This window comes from Durio zibethinus, chromosome 5, assembly GCF_047325235.1.
Source record: "Durio zibethinus cultivar Kanyao isolate XHJ-2024 chromosome 5, ASM4732523v1, whole genome shotgun sequence".
Lineage (NCBI taxonomy): Eukaryota > Viridiplantae > Streptophyta > Magnoliopsida > Malvales > Malvaceae > Durio > Durio zibethinus.
Genome location: NC_143166.1, coordinates 29,676,325 through 29,697,347, shown reverse-complemented (window position 1 = coordinate 29,697,347; position 21,023 = coordinate 29,676,325). Strand labels below are relative to the sequence as shown.

The 21,023-nt window shown below is 33.1% G+C and overlaps 2 protein-coding genes, 1 non-coding gene and 1 pseudogene across 5 annotated transcripts; 1 reads left to right on the top strand and 3 right to left on the bottom strand.

Annotated features, from left to right (window-relative positions):
- Positions 1–631: 631 nt before the first annotated feature.
- On the bottom strand, positions 632–4,124 carry LOC111282092 (uncharacterized). The gene is made up of 6 exons (XM_022870038.2): positions 3,437–4,124; positions 3,210–3,308; positions 2,512–2,689; positions 1,927–2,024; positions 1,248–1,309; positions 632–1,056 (listed from the first exon to the last, which is right to left on the bottom strand). Exons 1-6 carry the CDS (start codon positions 3,923–3,925, stop codon positions 933–935), a joined length of 1,050 nt encoding a protein of 349 aa, XP_022725773.2. The 5' UTR covers positions 3,926–4,124; the 3' UTR covers positions 632–932.
- Positions 3,041–3,148, bottom strand: LOC149518893 (small nucleolar RNA snoR104). The gene has a single exon (XR_016342540.1). It is a non-coding gene; the product is annotated as a small nucleolar RNA snoR104 (small nucleolar RNA).
- A 3,768-nt stretch (positions 4,125–7,892) lies between the features above and the next one.
- Positions 7,893–10,608, bottom strand: MIA40 (Cox19-like CHCH family protein). Of its 2 annotated transcripts, none has more exons than XM_022871450.2 (4): positions 10,395–10,608; positions 10,122–10,150; positions 9,902–10,027; positions 7,893–8,301 (listed from the first exon to the last, which is right to left on the bottom strand). In XM_022871450.2, the coding sequence occupies exons 1-4, from the start codon at positions 10,495–10,497 to the stop codon at positions 8,119–8,121; spliced, it is 441 nt and encodes a 146-aa protein (XP_022727185.2). In that variant the 5' UTR covers positions 10,498–10,608; the 3' UTR covers positions 7,893–8,118. The 2 variants fall into 2 exon arrangements, with proteins under 2 accessions (XP_022727185.2, XP_022727184.2); XM_022871449.2 differs by having other exon boundaries at positions 10,122–10,153; positions 10,395–10,589.
- Positions 10,609–12,645: 2,037 nt separating this feature from the next.
- On the top strand, positions 12,646–20,653 carry LOC111291555 (uncharacterized; annotated as a pseudogene). The gene is made up of 10 exons (XR_016342254.1): positions 12,646–13,039; positions 13,254–13,512; positions 13,653–13,736; positions 14,447–14,616; positions 16,970–17,109; positions 17,630–17,808; positions 17,911–18,486; positions 18,807–18,919; positions 19,323–19,566; positions 20,363–20,653. The product of XR_016342254.1 is annotated as an uncharacterized LOC111291555 (transcript).
- Positions 20,654–21,023: the final 370 nt, after the last annotated feature.

Below are 21,023 nucleotides of genomic sequence, written 5' to 3'. Positions count from 1 at the left end.
GCTCCATAGGGCCGTAGCCCATGTGGGTTGTGGTTGCCATTACAACAAACAATTGCTTGGTGGTCAAATGGTGCTGGGTATTGTGCGAGACAAGCCTGCGTCAAATGAGGGTTTAGTCGTGCTGGTAACTTGGTTAGATTTGCACCATTCTTGGAAACTGAAATTGGGCTTGGACTTGGAGTAATCAATAAGGACCCTTCTTTTTCTTCTTTGTTTTAGTGTTTTTTTTAGCTGAGGTTTGATTAAACACAAAAAATGAAATATATATTTCTTCTAAATCCATTGTAGTATTATCCTGAGAAGAAGATATATGTAATTATTCATTCAAGAAAAAAAAAATTAAGCCAGAAGATTTGTTGTAATGTTTCTCTGCTACTGTGTCCGTGGACCGGACTGAATCAAGCCCAATCTCTCTTCTAAAGGACCAACTCATCAGGATCATGAGTCTTTTGCATACATATAATGAAATTAAAAAAATTTCTCATAATACTTTGTTGACGAAAATTGATAAATATCTCTCATTTCATTATCTTAGGTTAAAGAATCAATAAAACATAAAAATATAGTAAGATAATTCAATATTGATATATAATTACTAACAAAATTTAACTTTGTCCCTAAAACAAAAGAATGATATTAGTGACACCTTTCTTTATTTAGCAAAATAACAGTTACCATGACAGATTCCTTGCATTTAGCAACAAAAAAAAAAAAAAAAAAACATCACAGTTCTGACACAAATTTGAAGTTCATTTGAGCTGCATAAAAACTGACCTATATAAGGGACCAACTCATCAAAATTTTAGAATTTTCTGACATTGCTTACGAACATCTATTGTGATGGGTGAGCTTTTGGATGCAAACCAAACCCTGGTAATCCTCAAACTTTTCTCTGTGCCTAGATTCATTGTGCTTACAATGTCATTATGGAATCAAGCAGCATCCAATGAATCCACACTCGAATCTTCTGAATCTGAACCATCAGCCATCTTCTCAAGTGAACCCATATCCCCAATTTCAGAGAAAGTATGTAGCCGAATTTTGTCTGCATCCTCACTAAAAAAAGAGGAGAGAACAATTAAGTATATTGTATATAGGGTACAAGTCCTGGTTTCGGTTTTGACTATGCCAAAAAGGTGGAATAGAGAAAGTGATATGAAACACAACATCTGCTAATATTTTCAATTCCTTTCTATCATTTTTTTGAGAACTAAACATAGAACAAAAGTTAAATGGACAAATCATACTCTGTAACCCCAAATATTTCCTTGACAATTAAGGAGCTATCCCTCGAACAGAACTCTGGCAGCTGCCCAAAATTTGCAACAGAAGTATAATCAATTTAATGTCAGGCAGAAGGAAAAATAAATCACACATTAACCTTGTGGATAAGTTCAGAAGCCTCAAAAACAAATGCAATTAAATGGTTGATCAGAAAGCAAAAAACTAGATTCTAGAATTAATGGTGTGGACTGTGGAGCGGGCTTTTAACCACTAACTAGAATTTTTGACAATGAAAATGCCACATGCTTGTTTGGCCCATGATTTTGTTTTTTTCATTCTTATTGCATTCCAGATTCATGGTTTTCCATATATTAGTTTTCAGTATATAAACCAATTCATCCTTTTTCCAAATCATTTCAGAGACAATTAGACAGGCACCATTTGGCAGGCCATAATACTTTGCAAGTCATTCAACCGCGCACCACATTTTCAATAAAAGTGCAAAACTGCCAATTAATTCATCAAAATATTTTAAGAAAACATGAATGGCTATTACCAGATGGAAATCAAATAAAATATACATCAAAGACACAAACAATGGATGTATATCATAAATTGGTTGGAGTAAGAAATGCACACAAAATCCAGCAGAAAAAATGGCATTAGGAAAGAGGATCTTAAGCTGTCTGTCAAACAACACACCTCGGATAGATATAAAACCTTCCCAAAAAGGCCCTGCACAGCAAGTTTCCTCTTAAATCCCTTTTCTGTAAACCCTGACATGTCCATGACAACTGGGCCTGAACAGTAAAGAAAAATTTTCAGCGTCAGATACAAAACTCTCTCATGAAAAGATGAATCATGTAAAAGTTTACAGAGAGTGAATAAGAGCAATTAAAAAAGACATGGTAGCAACATTGACAGCCCTTGAACCCCCTTGAACCTTAAACCAACAATTAAAACTTAAATCAGTAACACATTTAAGATAAGACAAACCCATTTCACCACCGGTCAATTTCAAGAGAGGATATCTTGGATGATTTCAAGGCAATGAGGAATGGCCATATCAGTATTTTCAGAAATAGTTCTCCAAAAAAGTATCACTACCACAATCACCTATATTGTGCATCATTCATGATTACCAGGCACAAAAAAAAAAAATAAATAAATAAATAAAAAAGGAAAACCATTGCACGTATTATCACTAGAGCACTATTATATAAGGCAAAAGGCAATGGTACCAGGATCATATACACAAGTAAGGGAAGCAGCAGTGCTGAAAGTTACCTTTTTCACGCACAATCCGTCTTGAGATTTCATTTAAAATTTCAGCAATCTGCAAATCATCAAGCATTGAAGCTTTCCTGAGCTGGATTAAGCTGGCAACCAAATCAGCACTCCATGGTTTCTCATTCAACGAATACCTAATGTACTTGCGCAAAATCTCCTCCATGCTAAAACCTGTCTGGATATGGATTAGCAGTTGGCATTAAAACTCAAATGAAATGCACAGTACACATTAAAATAACAACAAAATGTCTGCATGACATGAGTTTATGTTAAAACATCTCTGTCAACATATCAATTATTTCCTAGAGGCTGTTAAGAACATAAATGTAAAAATAAAACCAAGCTCAATAACAGATTCCTTAGTTTATATTTTTTGCCAATTAAATGTTTTCAAGAGTCCACAATGAAATTTCTATGAAAAAGGTAACAATTAAGTGGTTTAGATTTCTAGCATAGCATATGGTATACTTGAAGATGGATCTCATTTTCCCCTTTTCAACAAGAATCTAAAATCTAATGTAAGGAGTCCTGTCTTTGAACAGTTAGGACCTGCAGTACTCACTCAAGCACTACAAGCAAGAAACTACAGAAATAAGACTGGAAAAGGTAACACCTCAGCTTTTCGATATTAAGTTTCTTCATGTAAGGCACTGCTTATATATAGGTTGGCTGGATATTGTCAGAATTTGTCTCACCTTTTGTATTAATCCCTTTAGTGCTGATTGATCTACTGCATCACTTCCTTGCTGAAAAAACTCATCTATTGATATGCAAAGCATTGCGTTTTTATTAACCTGTAAAACAATTGAAGAAATATGTAAAATCAATTTCAAAATCCACATAAAAACCCAAATAAACAAATTAATAACTTAAACAAATGAATTTAAGATAACAAAAAGTGTGGTCTAACCGACAAACTAACCAATTTCTTTCTTTTGTGCCTGGGAGAAGTGAACTTCTTAACAGCCTTGACAAAAGCAATGACAAAAGTGATACCAGCATAAGCCAAAGGAACCGCAAGAATCCAAGGCAAAGAGCTGGTGCCAACTCTGGGTCCAGGAATGGCTTGAGTAACGGAACCAGTGAACTCAACAAGGTCCAGCGCCTTCTCTTGAATCCACGGCAATTCCTCCTCGACTTCCACTTCCACTTCATCCGTGTCTTTCCCAACTACTTCTTTCTTCTTTTCTTTTGGATTTTTCGGTGGCACCGCAATTCCGCCGCTCTTGACCGCCGCAGCGGTAAGAGATTGGGATAAGTTGGGTCTTCTTCTTGGGGTCAAATGAGGGATTGATAAGAGAGAAGGAAGGAAGGGATGGCTACCAATTTTGGGTCGAGAGAGGAATTGGGAGAAAGCGTAAGAACAAGTGAAGGAAGGAGAAGTAGCAGAGGAAGAAGCAAGAAAGGCCATTGGGCAAATGGAAGTTTCGCTTCAGACTTTGAGCGTATAATCCTTACCTCCTTGGTGACAGCCCGCTAAATCCAGAGCCGAAGCCCCAACCAACCACAATGTCAAGAATGGTTTACGGCCCGTCATGGGGGTTTTTTTTTTTTTTTAACTTCTACTTTTTTAAAAAAATGGTGGAAGATAAAGCGTTTATTTCTGTAAGGAAGAAAAGATGAAAATATATAGTTTTAAAAATATAATTGAATGGATGTAAATTAACAGCTTAATTACTTTATATACTTATTTTAAAAGATAGTATTCAATGAATTTAATTTTTTTTATTTTTAAATTGTGATTTTCTTTTATAAAATGTATAATTTTATGTTGATAATAATGACATTATTTATTAATAAAATATTAAGTCTTTTTTTTTTTTGGGCAAAACGTAAATTTCCAATGAGTCGGAATACAAATCCAACAGAACGCAAGGGAAGTTTTTGAAGCAGTAACTCCATATTCTTCTGGTCACCAACATACTCGTTGCATGCATCAAGGTGGGGTTGGCAATCCTTCTTTATTCAGAATAAAAAGCAACGAGGATGGGTGCATAACAACCCAATCTCCGGTGCACGAACTCTTTTTAAGAGTGAATAAATGATCGGTTTGATTTAAAAAAATTAATAATCGATTTAATTAATTTTTATTTAACAAATAATCGAATCGATCGAATATTATTAAATAATCGATCATAATTGAATCGATCAAAATCGGTTTGATTCGATTAAATAACCAATTTTTTTATCACTTTTTTTTTATTATGAATAATTATTTAATCATAAATTTAATTCAATAAAATTCAAACTTTAGTATCATTCAAACTAAATTATTAAAAAATTTAATAATTTTAATAATATTTTACAAAAAAAAAAGTAAAAATATTTATCTCAAAATTTTTTTTATTTTTAATTATTAAAAAGTCGATTAATTCGGTCAGTGCGGTTATCAATTTTAAAAATCGAAAATCAATTGAATTAATCAATTTAACCGATTTAAAAAATTGATTATAAATAAAATCGAATAAACCGAATCGATTCAATCGAATTCACTCGATTTCGATTGATCTAATCGATTCAAACCTACTTTTGCTCACCGCTACCCCTTCTTGGTCTGATTAGCAACCGGATCTGCAACCTTATTTGCTTTCCTACTGATACAACTGATTTTAAACCCTTCTAAATAATGACTCCATACCTTAATATGCCACTATCCAATGCTCAATCTTTCCTTCTTTAGCCATTTCAGAACTCATAATCTCAGAATCAGTTTCTAATATAATCTTTCTGTAACCATTTACCTTGGCCAGCTTCACTACTTCTCTTAATGCATGAGCTTCGGCCGGTAAACTGAAATTAGCCCTTACCTAATTTTTTACTGATACCTCCAATCATATTCTTCTCATGATTCCTCATTATCACCCCTAAGCCAGCTTCATTCTTTCCTTGGAAGAAGGCACCATCACAATTTATCTTAGCCGAACTTTCCTCTGGTCCCTTCCATTTCTCTTGTCTGCAGCATGCACTTCTCTTAAGCTTGCCCTTCCTTTTGAATTTCTAAGAAACTCGTACAATCAGCAACTGCACCTTTAATTTTGGATATTACCACCATCACTTCAGGCTTTCTCCTGTGGTATACATCTTCATTTCGCATTTTCCAGATGTACCAACAAGCAAATGCAACAGTAATTTGCATTCTTTTTCTTATCCCCTTCCACTTCCACTTTCAAACACAACACTTCTTTATTAAGCCATTTATCAAAAGTGGTAACTCTATCTCTATCTCTATCTCTATCTATTATGTACACAATGTCAATTCCCAACCAGATTAACTTTGTCCAATCACACAAAAGCAAAACATGCTCAATTGATTCCACTTCTTTGTTACAGAAAGAACACATTGGGAATAGGGGAAGGCTTACCTTTTTCCTCCAGAGATTATAGTATGTAGCTACTGCATTATGTCAAGCTCTCCATAGAAAATTCTTTATTTTGGCAGGGATTGGCAGCTTCCACATGTCCTTCCCACCACATTATTTGATGAGGAAGGATCTTTTTTTTTTTTTTTTAATTTCTTCCGGGAACTTAATCTTTCATGACATGATATCCTGCTTTGCCAGAATACTTACTGTCCATTAGTACTACTGGGCCATACCAAAATGTCCTCTCCTTCCTGATGACACACTGGAATTAATATTCTGTATTTGGCTTAATTTATAAGCTTCCTAGTTCGTCTGTTATTGCCTCTTTCATTTGATCCAGCGCCCAAGTACCAGTAGCTAGCTTTATCCATGATTTCAACAACTTTTTTGCTGTAAAACCTCTAAATTCCTTTCATCTATAACTAGACTTAGAGGTTACACCCTGGGATCCATTGGTCTGTCCATATATTCACCCCTCTACCAAAACAGCTTTCTCTTTTATTAAATCTCTCCCTCCCAGTACGCTAGCCCATGCCTAGGAAGCTCGAACCCCTCCCTTTGCCTCAAAGATTTAGTAAAATATCTAGCCTTCATGATTTGCACCGAGTACGCATTCGACTGTACCATCATTCTCCACACCTGCTTTGCTAGTAAAGCTATATTCAACAGATTTAAATCCTTAAACCCCATCCCACCCTTATCCTTCCTTACTGTAAGTTGCTCCCAATTTATCCAATGTTATTTTATTCTCTTCACTCTTCTGTTCCCACAAAATCTAGCTATAGCAGTGTTTAATTTCAATAATCAAAATTCAAATTTCTAACAACGTCAAATATACTAACAAATATATAATCTTATAACATTTTAGGAATTCCAGAAATTTGAAAGATTTGCAAAGAGCTAATGAGTAAATAAAGAATTCTACCTATAAAAAAAATAGAAAATATCTGAAACTTTTCTTTCATCTACAACTACTAGGGTTGACATTATCCTCTGAAAATTACTACTTTAAATTGCTAATAACAAAAGTTTCCAAGCAAAGCAGTCCATCCATGATTGGTGCTAATGCCGGTTCTCCACGTCTGGACTCCCTACTGTCTGCCATCTGCATGCACTTGATGAAGCCATTCTTTAGCTCATTGAGTACTGCCTTGGTAACCCCTGGATTCCCCAACCCTATGGATTTGGGTTGGATAGTTGTTGCCTTATTTTTCACCATTAAGCACCGTGGCAGAGGCAACCCAAATTCATCCCCGAAGTAATCAGGGGATATCGCACTGCTAGATGATCCGAAAATTGACATTGTTTCAGTATTGAGTAAGCTAGAGTTGCTCCCAACACAACTACTACGGCCTATAAAAGACTTTAGAGATCAAAAAAATTGAAAACTTTGGAAAATGCAAAGAGAAAAAAATTGAAGAGAAAAGGGTGATTGATGTATGCATAGATCAAACCACCTTATCCTTCTATATATATAAAGAGATAACCAAAATCTTAATTTCGAAAGGAAGAGGAAACCATAAACCTAATTCCAAAAGGAAAAGAAAACCATTATCCCAAATGGAATAGAGCTTGAAAGGGTTTTTTCTCCTTTTCCTCCGAGCAAACAACTCATGAATTTTCCAATGCTCATTGTAAACCGCCTCAATAAGGCAGATGATAACAACTGTACAACATTTTCGAATATTCTGTGAACGATCATTCAAGCAAATAATTAACAGCAAAAACGACTAGAATGATAAAATCCTAGAGCACTATTTTAATTTTTGTAAATAGAAATAAAATTTCTCAGGGATCAGCTTTCTCCAATTCACTTTCCACAAAAATCAAATTCGTCGGTAACTATTCCAGTAATTCAAACATTTTATTAGCTCACAATCCAAAACTGAAAGCTAATCCCCTTCGGCACAGAAATTCATCATCTGTCCATTTTTGTCATCCAACAATTCAGAAAATGCTGCTTAGGCGTCTGCTCTTCCTTCCATTTGGTTTATTGAAAGAAAGAAAAAGAAAGAGTGCAACAAAAATTGTTTTTTATTTGAATAAAATCACTTTCAAAAGATCCATGTTGGCACCCCAATTTGATCATCTTTAACTCTCTATTCACAAATGACAAATCTTTATTTCACAGACCAAAACTAAAATACTAATTGTTTATCAAAATAGCATATGCATCTGATATTGTAATTTCCTTCTAACTGGAATTAGCAATAAAAAATGTATAGAAAATGAAAATGTTGCCCTAAAGCTTTGGTTTTCGGCTCTCAGATTCCTTGAACCATATAGGAGGATGAATTCTGTATTCTAGGGTTGGTTCCTCTTCTTTCTTGACTTCTTTCTCTTCAAGGATGTTTTTAGGAAATGCATCAGGGTTACCTTTGATACAGGTTTGCAAGGCGACAAATGGATGCACACAATCTGAGCCCTGTTAAAGAAGAAGGTTTCAATATATTAGTGCCTATGTAGAAGTTCAACGGGGATGGAGGATAGAGCTGACAGAACACAGAACTCCAACCATTATTCTCTTTGCCAAGCAAAGCCCAGGAATTGAACAATTTTTAAAGGCAAATATCCAGTCTATAAATTATAATATCTTCAAGAAGCTCAAATAACATTAGTTTGTCTAAAAGTGATAGCATTTATCTCCTAACCTCAGAGAGTTGAGCAGACCATTAGCCACATTATTTCATGCTCAGGGGTGGACAATTGGACATCATCCAGATACAATGGCAAAAAAAAAAAAAAAAAAACCTGGAGATATGACTTCTCAATGACAACAGTGTGAACGAAAGAATAGGAGTTAATGTTTAAAATGGTCAAACAGTTAGGGAAGGGTTTGCAAGGCTACAAATGGATGCACACAATATGAACCTTATTAAAGAAGAAAGTCTCCATATATTAGTGCCCATGTAGAATTTCAACAAAGATGAAGGCCAGAGCTGACAGAACACACAATCTCCAATCATTATCCTCTTTGCCAAGCAAAGCTCTAGAATTGAAAAATTTCTAAAAGCAAATATCCAGTTTATAAATTATAATATCTTCAAGAAGTTCAAATAATATTAGCTTGTCTAAAAGTGACAGCATTTATCTCCCACCCTCATAAAGTTGAGCCTAACCTTAGCTATATTATTTCATGCTCAAGGGTAGACAATTCGACATCATCTAGATACAAGGCCAAAAAAAGTAGTGATATGAATTCTCAATGGCAACAATGTGAATGAAAAGATAGGAGTTAATGTTTAAAATCGTCAAGCAGTTAGGGTATACCCCTAACAACCACTTAGATTAGCAGGAAAATATATAAATCCGAACCGCATGCCTTGCACTAAATTAAATGAAACAACAAATCAACAAAAGACGTAAGCCTATGCAGAGTCCTCACTTTCTATACAAGATATTTACAAGATTTACAGCTTCAATTTGGCATATGATACAGAAAAGTTTCATTCTCTAATTCTTTTTTTTTTTTTGGTAACTATTTAAGTGATATTACTAGCTTGAACTGAAGCAGATAGTGACAAAACTTATATGAAGTTTCATAGGTGGAGTTTGTGAAGTTCTTTACTAGAAATGAAAAAAAAAAAAAAAAACTTTTATAAAAAATCCAAACCGATAAATTAATAGAGTTCAATGTGAAGATCAACAATATGTAAAAAAGTTATTAAAAATATTATTTATAACTCAAATTTTATCAATACTTATTCAACGTAAAAATTCTGTCAATATTTTTACTAAAAATGTTTATTTAATAAATATATCAAAATTTATTAAAATTTTTTCAAATTTTGCACATTTGATCTTTGTGCTGAGATCTTTCACTTTATCGGTTTTGATTTTCGATTTTAATTTTTATTTACTCATTTCTAATAAGGAATTTCACGAACTCTAACTATAGAACTTCATTTACGTTTTCCCAAGCAGATAGATGCATGGTAGGAGTGACTAGATTAATCACAATAAAATGTTTAACATGACAAGTGAGCCCATTTTCCTCACAAAGGTTTTCAATTAATAGGGGTTACCTTTTCCTCAGCTGTGCTTTTCAGAAAACAAAGGAAAGCCTCTGTAAAATGAACCCCGCATGCCCCATTCCGCAGCTCAGCTACACAAGGGCATTCTAATGCTTTCTGCGCCTGCGCATCAAGAGACTGGCACAAAAAGAAAGAAACCCATTTTATTTACAACTGTTAGGTGACCCAAGAAAAAAGGGAAAAAGTTTATAATATTAAAAGGTCAACCAACCTGATTCTCATCGTTGCCATATGCCGCAGCTTCTATAAAGCAAAAGATAATGTTATTATGAACTACTCCAATGAAAAAGTCTTTCATTTTCTAAAATTGCAAGGGCAAAATACGAAGAATTTAAACTAAGCTAAGATCTTCGGAACTGAGGTTTTTATTAGCTCTTCTTTCAGACATTTTCACGAACAATTGAAACGCAAGATCGGTCTGGTCACGCAATTAAAACGGATCAACGGCAATTAATATTAGTAACATAAATATAAATTACAAAACCTGCAATAATAGAATCCATGGAAGTGAGGGAAGAGGGGTGTTGGGTGCGAGTCTTATCGTTAATTGCAGCTACCGCCGCTACTTCGCTTTGAACTTGATCCATCTCCGCGTTAGCACTTCCTGCGCTTGATCCATCTCCGCTTTATTTTTATCCTTTGCTTTGACTTTGACTTTTTTATGGCATTTTTTTTTTTTTAGTGTTTTTCAATCACTTGATGTTAAAAGCATTATAACTCCTTTTATAAAAAAATTTATAACTTAAACAGATGGGATAATTTATGTATTCGTATTATATTTATTTTATATAAATATAATTGTCAAATATAAAACATATATATTTTTTTGTTTTGATAGATTTATATATTTTTTTATTAAAATTTAAATTATATTATTTTTTATTTTAATTTTATATTATATTTAAAATTATCATGTATACACTTGAAATAATTTTTTTTTTAATGTCTATTTAATTGCCAAACAATTTTTTTTTTTTTTTTTACCAATCGAACTAGATTGTATGTAGCTATGAAGAATGATGAATTAATTTATTCATAAAATAAAATAAATTCTCTTTTATATAATTAAATTTTTAACTTTTAATATAATATAACTTAGTTTGATAATATCCATTCTTACAATTAATTTTATTAATGTTCAGATAAATGGGACTCACCCATTGTTGTGCAACATTTTGCACTTTGATTGACCTTTTTTTTTTTTTACATTTTTTTCCTCTTTTTGTTTTTTTAAATAATAATTATATTAGAATTATAAAAATATATATATATTTGTAAAAATTGTATTTTTATGCATAAGACCATCTATACCAAACTTCTTTTTTGCCTTTTTATTTTTACCCTTTTCAATTTTTTAATTTTTAAATAAAAAAGTAATTAAGATTTTTATATTTTTTTAAAACACACTTGAATTATATGTATTTATAGTCTCGTTTCCTGTTATCATCGCGTATCGTTTTCTTGGTTTTATTTTTTTTTTGTTTACTTTTTAAAAAAAAATTATTTAATAAATACTTTTAAAAATTATAAAATTATTACTATATATTTTTAAAATTTTTTAATATTTGAGACACGCTTATATCGATTTTCTTTTACTTTTTTATTTAAAATTTTTAAAAATATTTAATAAAACTTTTTTATATTTAATTTTTTTCGTAAGAGCCACTTGATATTAATTGTATATTACGTGTTTATTTTTTTTTATTTATCATAATTATTCAAAATTATTATAATATATTTTTTATCATAATTACGAAAACATCTCATATATTATATTTAGTTAAAATTACTATAACATCTTTTGATCATAATTATAAAAAAATATATTTTAATTGCTTTACGTATCTCTTATCATAGTTACCAAAATATCTCTCACATTATAATTTGTTGAAATTATTATAATATAATATTCTATAAACATAATTACAAAAATATTTTTTCAAAATATTTTACTAAAATTATATATAAATTATATGTACGTGTTATATTAATAAATTTATTATTTGATATCTTAATTTAAAAATAAATAATTTAAATTTAATGAGGATGTGTGCATGATACTCTTTGTGAGCTCTTTTTATTATTTTTTTTTGTTTTTCTTTATTTTTTATTAGATCAATTTTGTGAAAAAAATAAAGTTAATTGAAGTATCCATATGTCACACTTATTTAATTATTTATTTATTTTTTACTTTCATTGTTTTTAAATTAAATAAAATTTGTAAAAGACGATGAATACGGATAACAAAAAAAAAAAAATTGATCTGCAACAAAAGCATCGATATCCATTTGGTATAGATAAAATTGCCATCATGATAAAATTTCTTATTGACATCAAAGTAAATTCTATGATAAATTTTAACATTAGAATCAATTTAAAAGACTATCAGTATTATATAGTATAATACTTTTTAATATATATGTGCAAAAATTGTATATATAAAGAAAAAAAGTTATTTATTTATTTATTATTTAATTTTTATTAAAAGTTAACACTTGGATGTCACAAATATATATGTTTTAATATGATTTTGAATGATAATATGATAATACGAGTTATACAAGTAAAAATATTATATTATAAAATTTTAAATTGATATTACAACATTTTAAAAGTAATAATATTATATTATAAAATTTGTTAAATTACAAGTACATTGTAGGTTTCTTAACTTTTGTAATTTAAAAAAAAAAAACTATTGTTTTAAATGAAAAAAAAAATAAGGGACGGAACTGCAAATTAGGAAAAATTAAAATACCTAACTGCCAGGAGAGGAAGCAGGCAGCCAAACGAAGTGAAGAGCTCTGAAAAGGAGCGAAGTAGCCAACAAAAAGAAACAGAAAAGAAAACGGGTCTTCGTCTATCAATCTTTTCATTTTTTCTTGTTTGAAGTCTTGAAATACCCAATTTAATAATTAGGTGGAGTTTCCCAATTGACGTGAAATCAGAAAGAAAAATAAAAATGGAGGGAGTGTGGGAGAATTTCATGAGAAATAATCAGAATACGGTGAAATCCCTTTTTCAGCGCAAGAAATTATCATCCAATGATGAAGAATCCCTAGAAAGCTGTCCGAGACCCATCCCTCAGCTCTCTCCTCTCGCCAATTCCGTCGTCTTTCGCTGCTCCAAGTACTCTCCATATCTCTCTCTCTATCTCTTTCACTAGACATTGTTTGTTTCTGTTGAAATATCATATTTTTTACTCGTAGTGAGATCAAAATTTTAATAAGGGTTTCATAATCGATTAAATACTGACTAAAATGTAATTCCAATTTCTAACTTTATCAATGCATTTTGTTCTTCAATAACAATTAGTACAATTTTTAGTTTTCAATTATCCAAGGGTGTTTTTTACTGACTGTTGCCGGATTCTTAAAATTCCTACTGAAGAATTACAGCATCGTTTCGATGTAGAGCTTCCAGAAAGTGTTAAACTGCTTTTCACATATGCTAGGAACTTCTTAAAGTTTTGCTTATACCAAGCATTGCATAAAGTGAGTAGAAATCCAGATTATCTGAGTGATCCGGAGTTCCGTTGACTAACATATGAGATGATGCTTGCATGGGAGGCCCCCTGTGTTGAGTGTGAACGAGGAATCAAAGTAAGATATGCATTGGAGTTGTTTGCCATACGTGTCCTTGCCAGTATTTTGATTAAAAACTTTGAGTATGAGGGTTTTTGGGGGGTTCGAGATTTGGGGTGAGGGTTGACAATGGTCTCTGAACTTCTTTTCTATTGCAGGAACCTTCACCCATCAAAGAGGAAATAGAGGCTGAGGAAGGCGGGTCACTGTTTTATTCAAGTCCTATGAATATGGCAGTTCAGGTTTGTTCTACTATTTTTGCTTGTTTAATAAATTTCATTTGCATAACGATGTTATGGGCTGGTACTGCCTGGCAATATATTATTGGCATTCTTCCAGGGATTGATAATTCTTCAGCCATTTAGTTACCTTGGGGTTAGTGTAAGTGACCACTAATAAGTGATATGCAGTGATGGAGCAAGCGGCCAATTATGCTACAATTTTCTAAAAACAAAAAAAATTATGCTATAGCTTCATTTCTATATTATCTATTTATTTTCTAATTTTTGCATTTAATGTGTTTATCATATTAATTGTTGTTATAATGCCTTTGATATGTAAAATATTTGAAATAATTTTGTAAAAGAAATTTAAGAAAGTAGGAAAAAAAAAGAAAAATTAAAGGTAAGAATTTATATGTAAAGAAACCCAAAAGTAGGGGAATAAAATTGAAGGCAACCATTTAAGCATAAGACAAAGGAAAAAGACCTATAAAAATGAAGATATATAAGTGAAGAAGAACATATTAAATTCAGTAAAATTTCAAAAAGAACTTATAGGATTTATATAGAATTGGGGAAATTTAAAAAGTATAGAATTTATAAGAATAAGGGGGGCCAAGTAATAATATTAGAAAAGGCTTATGAAATTTGTAGGCTTATGAAATAAGTTTTAAGGGAGCCCGGCCCGGGGGGCTGATGATATTTGAAATTCATTCTTTACTTTCTATTAGGTTGATGACAAGAAAACTGTTGGACGAGAGGCTTTTGCTCGAATAGCTCCTGTCTGTACTGCTGTTGCAGATATCATAACGGTTTATAATCTTTTTGATGTATTAACAAGCCCTTCAGGCCACCGACTTCATTTTCTTGTATATGACAAATACCTCTGAAGCCTTGACAAGTACAAATGCATTATTGTTCTCTAGTAATTTTGTGCACTCTAATGTTTTCTGTTATTTAACTGTTTTAACTGTTGTGCCAAGTCACTTGACGTAAACAAAAGGGGGAATGATGAAGATAAGACTTACAAGTCCTTGTCTTTTAATTCTACTATATCTTTTACCGTCTGTTTGAGGTCATTATTTTCAAAAACCAATTTGGGTTTATGTCAGGACATTCCCAATAGAGGTATTTCACCTATTGAGGCTTTTGTTGGAGGATTTTCAGATGAAAAGAAAGATCTGCATATGATATTTATCAATTTGGAGAAAGCATATGATAGAATTCCCTGACAGATGCTTTGGTGGGTCTTAATGAAGAAAAGAGTTCTTTGAAAGTACATTAACATAGTTAGAAATATGTATGAAGGAATTGTAACGAATGTGAGGACACTTGAGGGTATGACTGATAGCTTCCCCATTACCTCAAGATTGCATCAAGACTCAGCACTAAGTCCATTTCTTTTTGCATTAGTTATGGATGAGCTCATTGAGACATATTCAAGATAATGGTGTATGTTATTTGCCAATATTATAATCGTAGTTGCTAAAACTAGTGATGATCTTAATGCAAATTTAGAATTATGGAGGCATACATTGGATTCTTGAGGTTTTAAATTGAGTAGATCTAAAACTAAATATTTAGAATATAAGTTTTGTAATCATAGAGAAACGAGTGATAGTGTGATTAAGTTGGATGGTGAGGTAGTACTAAAGAGTAGTCATTCTCGATATTTGGGATCAATTATTCAAAGTAATACTGAGATGGAAAGAGATGTGAATCATAGGATTCAAGCAGGATGGTGAGGTGACGAAATGCGTCAGGTGTGTTGTGTGATTGCAACATGCCTTTAAAGTTAAAGGAAAAATTGTATAAAATAACTGTAAGTCTTGTGTTGTTTTATGGAACTGAGTGTTGAGCTGTTAAGAAACAACATGAGAAGAAAATGAGCATAGCTGAGATGAGGATGCTTAGGTGGATGCGTGGTAAGATTGGAAAAGACGAAATAAAAAATGAAGAGATTCGAGGAAAATTAGAGATAGTTCAAATTGAGAAAAAGATGAGAGAGGGTTGTTTGAGATGGTTTGGACATGTGAAACGTAGACTTATCTGTGCACCCGATGGGAGAAATGAGTTTTTAGATTTAGAAAAGATCCAAACTTCTAAAGGTAGACCACGAAAGACGCATATACAAGTAATAAGAAATGATATGAAGGTTAAGGATGTAGCTGAAAATGTTATTTTCGATAGAAAAGAGTGGCGTAAGAAGATTCAAAAGGATGACCTAACATGATTCCTTTATTGGCCTTTCATACAACCGACCCTAGAGTTATGGGATATAAAACTTAGTTTGTTGTTGTTGTTATACTATCTATTTGAAATATTTTAAACTTCTGAAGAAATGGATCATGAAAGCTAAGGTGATCAGTGTTTGAAACTTTCTTGAGTTGAGCTATAGAAAACATTTATTACTTAGTCTCACTATTACGCCAAGCGCCTAAAATGAGTAGGCAGAGTGCATTAATCCCATATTGGATAAGAAAAGGAAGGTTGTTGGACATCTAAGCATTGGCGCTGCACACCCTAATAAGCTAGTTTTGCGGGGAGAGGGTAATGGCCACATGACAAGTGGTATCAGAGCCTACCCTTGATCATTTGACTCCACACTGAGCCCTTTAGTAGGGGTAGGCAGGGTGAACCAGTCTGGCCACTTAAAAAGGTGTCGGGGTAAGGCACAGTGACAAAAGTCTTGACCACACCAAACACTCTAGGGGGAGTAGGCAAGGTGGCAAGCAAAGTCTAACCATGCGAAACACTGCAAAGGGCAGCAGGCAGGGTGGCAGCTGTGATGAGGGCATCACCAGACTAGGTGTGAGAGAATGTTACGCCCAGCGACTTTCCCTTTCTTATCCGATGTGGGATTAATGCACCTTGCCTACTCTTTTTGAGTGCTTAGCGTAACATTCTCCCACACCCAGTCTCATGACACTCTCGTCACAGCTGCCAACCTGTCTGCTTCCCTTTGCAGTGTTTGGCGTGGTCAGACTTTGCCTGCCACCCTGCCTACTCTTTTTGAGCGCTGCACACCCCAATAAGCTTGTTTTGAGGGGAGAGGGTAATGACTAGATGACATTAGTGCTTATCTAATTCTAAGGATGTTTGAGTTTGACATTGATGGCTCGATGATCTGATTGGATAAAATAGGAAACATGTCCACTTATATCTTTTGTAGTCCTGTGTTTTTTGGGGTTATTTTGACTTCTGAGTTGAAACTGTTGGGATATTTATTTATCATGGTTTTTACCCATCTTTAGGGTTATTAAGGACACAAAAAATACATTGGGACCCTTACTTTCCAATCTTCCACTTTCTGAGGTGGAGATAATTTTAGATATTGAAGGTGCAATTCCAACTCAACCAGTTCTGCAACATGTTGGAATCTCAGCACGGCCAGGTATTTCAATGTTTTGAAAATTGACCAGAAATTAAGTAAACCTTTCAGTACATATAGATTAGGTTCAATAGAATTTGTAAAAGTTGACTAGTTATTAAGACTGTTAACCAATCTCCCTCTACAGGGCGCTGCTTGTATGATCTCAAGCTAGGCCACATCATATATGTGTTCATAGAAAATGTTACCTTCATATGAATGTATCAAATGGTACTGGTTATCAATTGATGGACTTTCATGTCTAATATATGGATGCATCAAGTGGTACTGATATTTGTATTGATGACAAAGTTTTAATGTAATATTTTTAAACATTCACATGTATTCTAAATATGAAATGAATATGTAATAAAAAAAACTAATCTATACAAACTGGTCATGCAACAGAAATAGTTTTTTGACCAAGAAATCTTTTCAGTTTCGCTGATGTCATTGATTCATATACTTCATTAAGTGCGTCTAACAACACGTTTTAATTGCATTATCTTTGGGTTGTTTATGCGTTGAATTTCTATTTATGCAGGACGGCTCACTCTAACCAACTTTGCTTCTGTACTTTGAATCTTTGGGAGTTGGTGTATTTGACAAAGCTGTGAGATATGATCTGGCAACGGACCTGAAGCAGGTCATAAAACCTGAATTAACTGTGCCACTGGGTGCTCGTCTCTTTTACAAAGCTGTTATGTACAAATCAACAACTGTGTAAGTTATCTGTCAACTCAATAACCTGGAATTATATAACTTACTGTCATATTTTTAAGAAAATTCTGATATTTCTTTGGAATTTTTAAACTCTATTCACAGAACAGAGCCCGTTTATTTTGAGTTTCCTGAATTTAAAGGCAATTTTCGTCGAGACTATTGGTTAGATATATCTTTGGAGATCCTGCATTCACACAGGTTTGCTAGAAAAAACAACTTCAAAGAGACTCAGCTGTCAGAAGTACTAGCAAGAGCTATATTAGGTATCTTTCATTATCATGCAGTGAGAGAAGCTTTTCAGTTCTTCGCATCCTAGTATAAAACTTTACTTAGTTTTAACCTAGCTGAGAGCCTTCCTGGAGGTGATATGATTTTGGAAACTCTTTCTAGTCATTTGGCACTTTTAAATGCCGATACTTCCCCACGCACTGTGAAACACCTGCCAACCTCATCTCCTGTTTCACTTCTGGCGCTTAGTCAACTTGGATTCATTCTGGAGAAGGATGCAAATCTGGATGGAGAAGCATTAATTGTTGGAGATTTCTGTGTTGGGAGACAAATTCCTTAGAGATAGCAGTGAAGCAATCAATATCTGACACAGGTAGGGCTGAAGCTGCACAGGCAACTGTGAACCAAGTAAAGGTAGAAGGGATTGATACAAATTTAGCTATAATGAAGGTTGGTTATTGCAATCTTCAATCTATTAAATTTGGTTTCAGGCCAGAACAACTTTCATATGATTGGCTATTTTGTTCAAGTTATTAATCAATTTGTTCAGCAGAAGTTGTCATCAGAAAATTTAATTCATTTTAATCCCCATGTTGATTAAGGGTAAGTTTTGTTTTGTCATGCTCCTACAAAACAACCTAAGTGTTCAATTGAATACTAGACAGCTGCCAAGCCTTTTGTTGTATTACCTCAACCGAGCAACAGAATCTTTTTGAATATTGCAGCAGTTTGTAAAAAGATGACACTTTTTTCTTTTTTCTAATTTGTAGGAACTACTGTTTCCTGTCATTGAATTAGCTACTCAACTTGAGCTCCTGTCTTCTTGGAAAGACCCTTTTAAGTCAACTGTCTTTCTGATGTTGACCTGCTATGCAATTATAAGGTAAACGTTGTCTTTGACTGGTCTTTGCATACTTTGCTTTAAGATACATTAAGAATAATATATTTTCTCCTTCTGTATGTCCTGAAAGTTGAAACATGTAAAATGAAAATATTTATGATATATGGATTGCAAACCGATCAGGAAAATATTTCTATTAATGGATGACTTAGCTGATCATTTCCTGAATTTTCTGCATGCAACATTTCAAGATTCATTTTTTATTGAGGTAAATTTCATGCCCTTTCCTTGCCAGGCTTATTGTCAAAATACACTATAAATGTCCATGTGTATATTCAGTTTGGTGTAGGTGTTTTTATTTTCTTTCAAACTTCTAATATTGACTTTTTTGTGATTGCATAGACAAACCAAATGATATAATGAATCCATCAATTATGATTTGCAGGGGGTGGCTCAGGTATATTTTGGCATCTGTTTCTGTATTCTTCGCAATTGTCATGCTCTGGCGCCAGCATTTTAACAAAGGGAAGCCCTTAGAAGCCTTCAGAATAACACCTCCACCAAATCGAAAAGCAGTTGAGCAGCTGGTGATATTACAAGAAGCCATCTCCCAACTTGAAGCACTAATCCAAACTGGGAATGTTATTCCCCTCAAGATAAGGGCTCTCTTATTTGCTGTCTTACCACAGGTGCATGTCCCAGCTACACTTGAATCAAATAAAAGAAAATTGAATTATGCTAAATATGTATTTCCCATAATATATAAGTAGAACACAATGCCAATAAATTTTCACATCCCCCACCCCATGGAACTGGAAAAGAGTAAAAGGAAAACTTAAATCCAATTTCTGAGTTTTCACTTATATCTTCATGTCGTACATTAACATTAGTAAGTTTCTTGTTTTACTAGCACCCTTGTGCTGCTGGAAATTGCATAATTTTGTAGCTTATTTATCTGCTTGATTCTATAGAAGGATTGCAAAGAAAAATGAGGGCTAGGGTGGGATTTTTTGGTTAGGCTTTTTTTTTTTTTTTTCTGAACATAACAGAAAAAAGTCATTCTAGGGTTTCAAGCTTTTTTCGTGAAGTTTGAATTTTGAAAGCCCTGTAACTAGTGCTCTAGAAAATCTTGCCCTATTGGTTGAACTAAGTAGGACATGAGCATAATTTAGTTCAATGAGTGTATTCAGCCCTTGTTAACCGTTAAGGCTTGGATAAATGATGACAAACAATTTATTAAAAAGCATGGGAAATGACTACAATAATTTCATGAAGAAGAGCTGAGAAGTGAAGCTCAAGCCAAATTAAATTACTAAAGTCTTGTTCTTTCTTGAATTTCATATTGCATGAAAAATGTAGAATGTCAGTATATAGTTAATTGGTCCCACAAACAAATTGAATGGCACTTTGAAGTTAATATTCTATAATAATTGAGGAATTGTGTCTAGCTTCTGACAATAATTCTATATGTTATCTGTCTGCCAGGCCTCTGACAGGGTTGCTCTCTTATTGGTTTTCATGGCTGTAGTGTTAGCTTTTGTGCCTTTGAGATACGTGATATTGTTTGTATTCCTAGAGGCTTTTACCAGGGAACTGTCGTATCGGAGAGAAAGCAGTGACAGATGGCTGAGAAGGCTTAAAGAATGGTGGTTTAGGATACCTGCAGCACCTGTTCAGCTCATTAGAGGTGATAATAAGGAAAAGAAATCATAAACGCTGTGAACAACACTCAGATTGTAAATTGTTAAGGGCTAAATGTATCTCGTTTCTGCTTAATTGCTCTCCGTCAGTCGTGTGCATATGGTTCTTCAGGTGTATTTCATCTACAAATCGACCCTACCCTAAGGCCTAATCCCTTTTTACTTGTCTAGCATTGGATCTATACATGCATATGTTCTAATCTTTTGCTCCTTGATTGCTTTTGCTCCGACGATGATCATAATGAATATATTTTTTTTTGAAAGGGTTAATATGTAATTTGACTTTTGAATTATATTACTTTTAACGATATGATACTTATAAAAAAAAAATTTAAGATTAGATATCCCGATTTTGTTTTCATCAAACATTTTGCGTCATTTATTAAAATCGTTAATTAAAATGCTAACATGATAAATGTTGACTAATAAAAATATATCATGTGTTA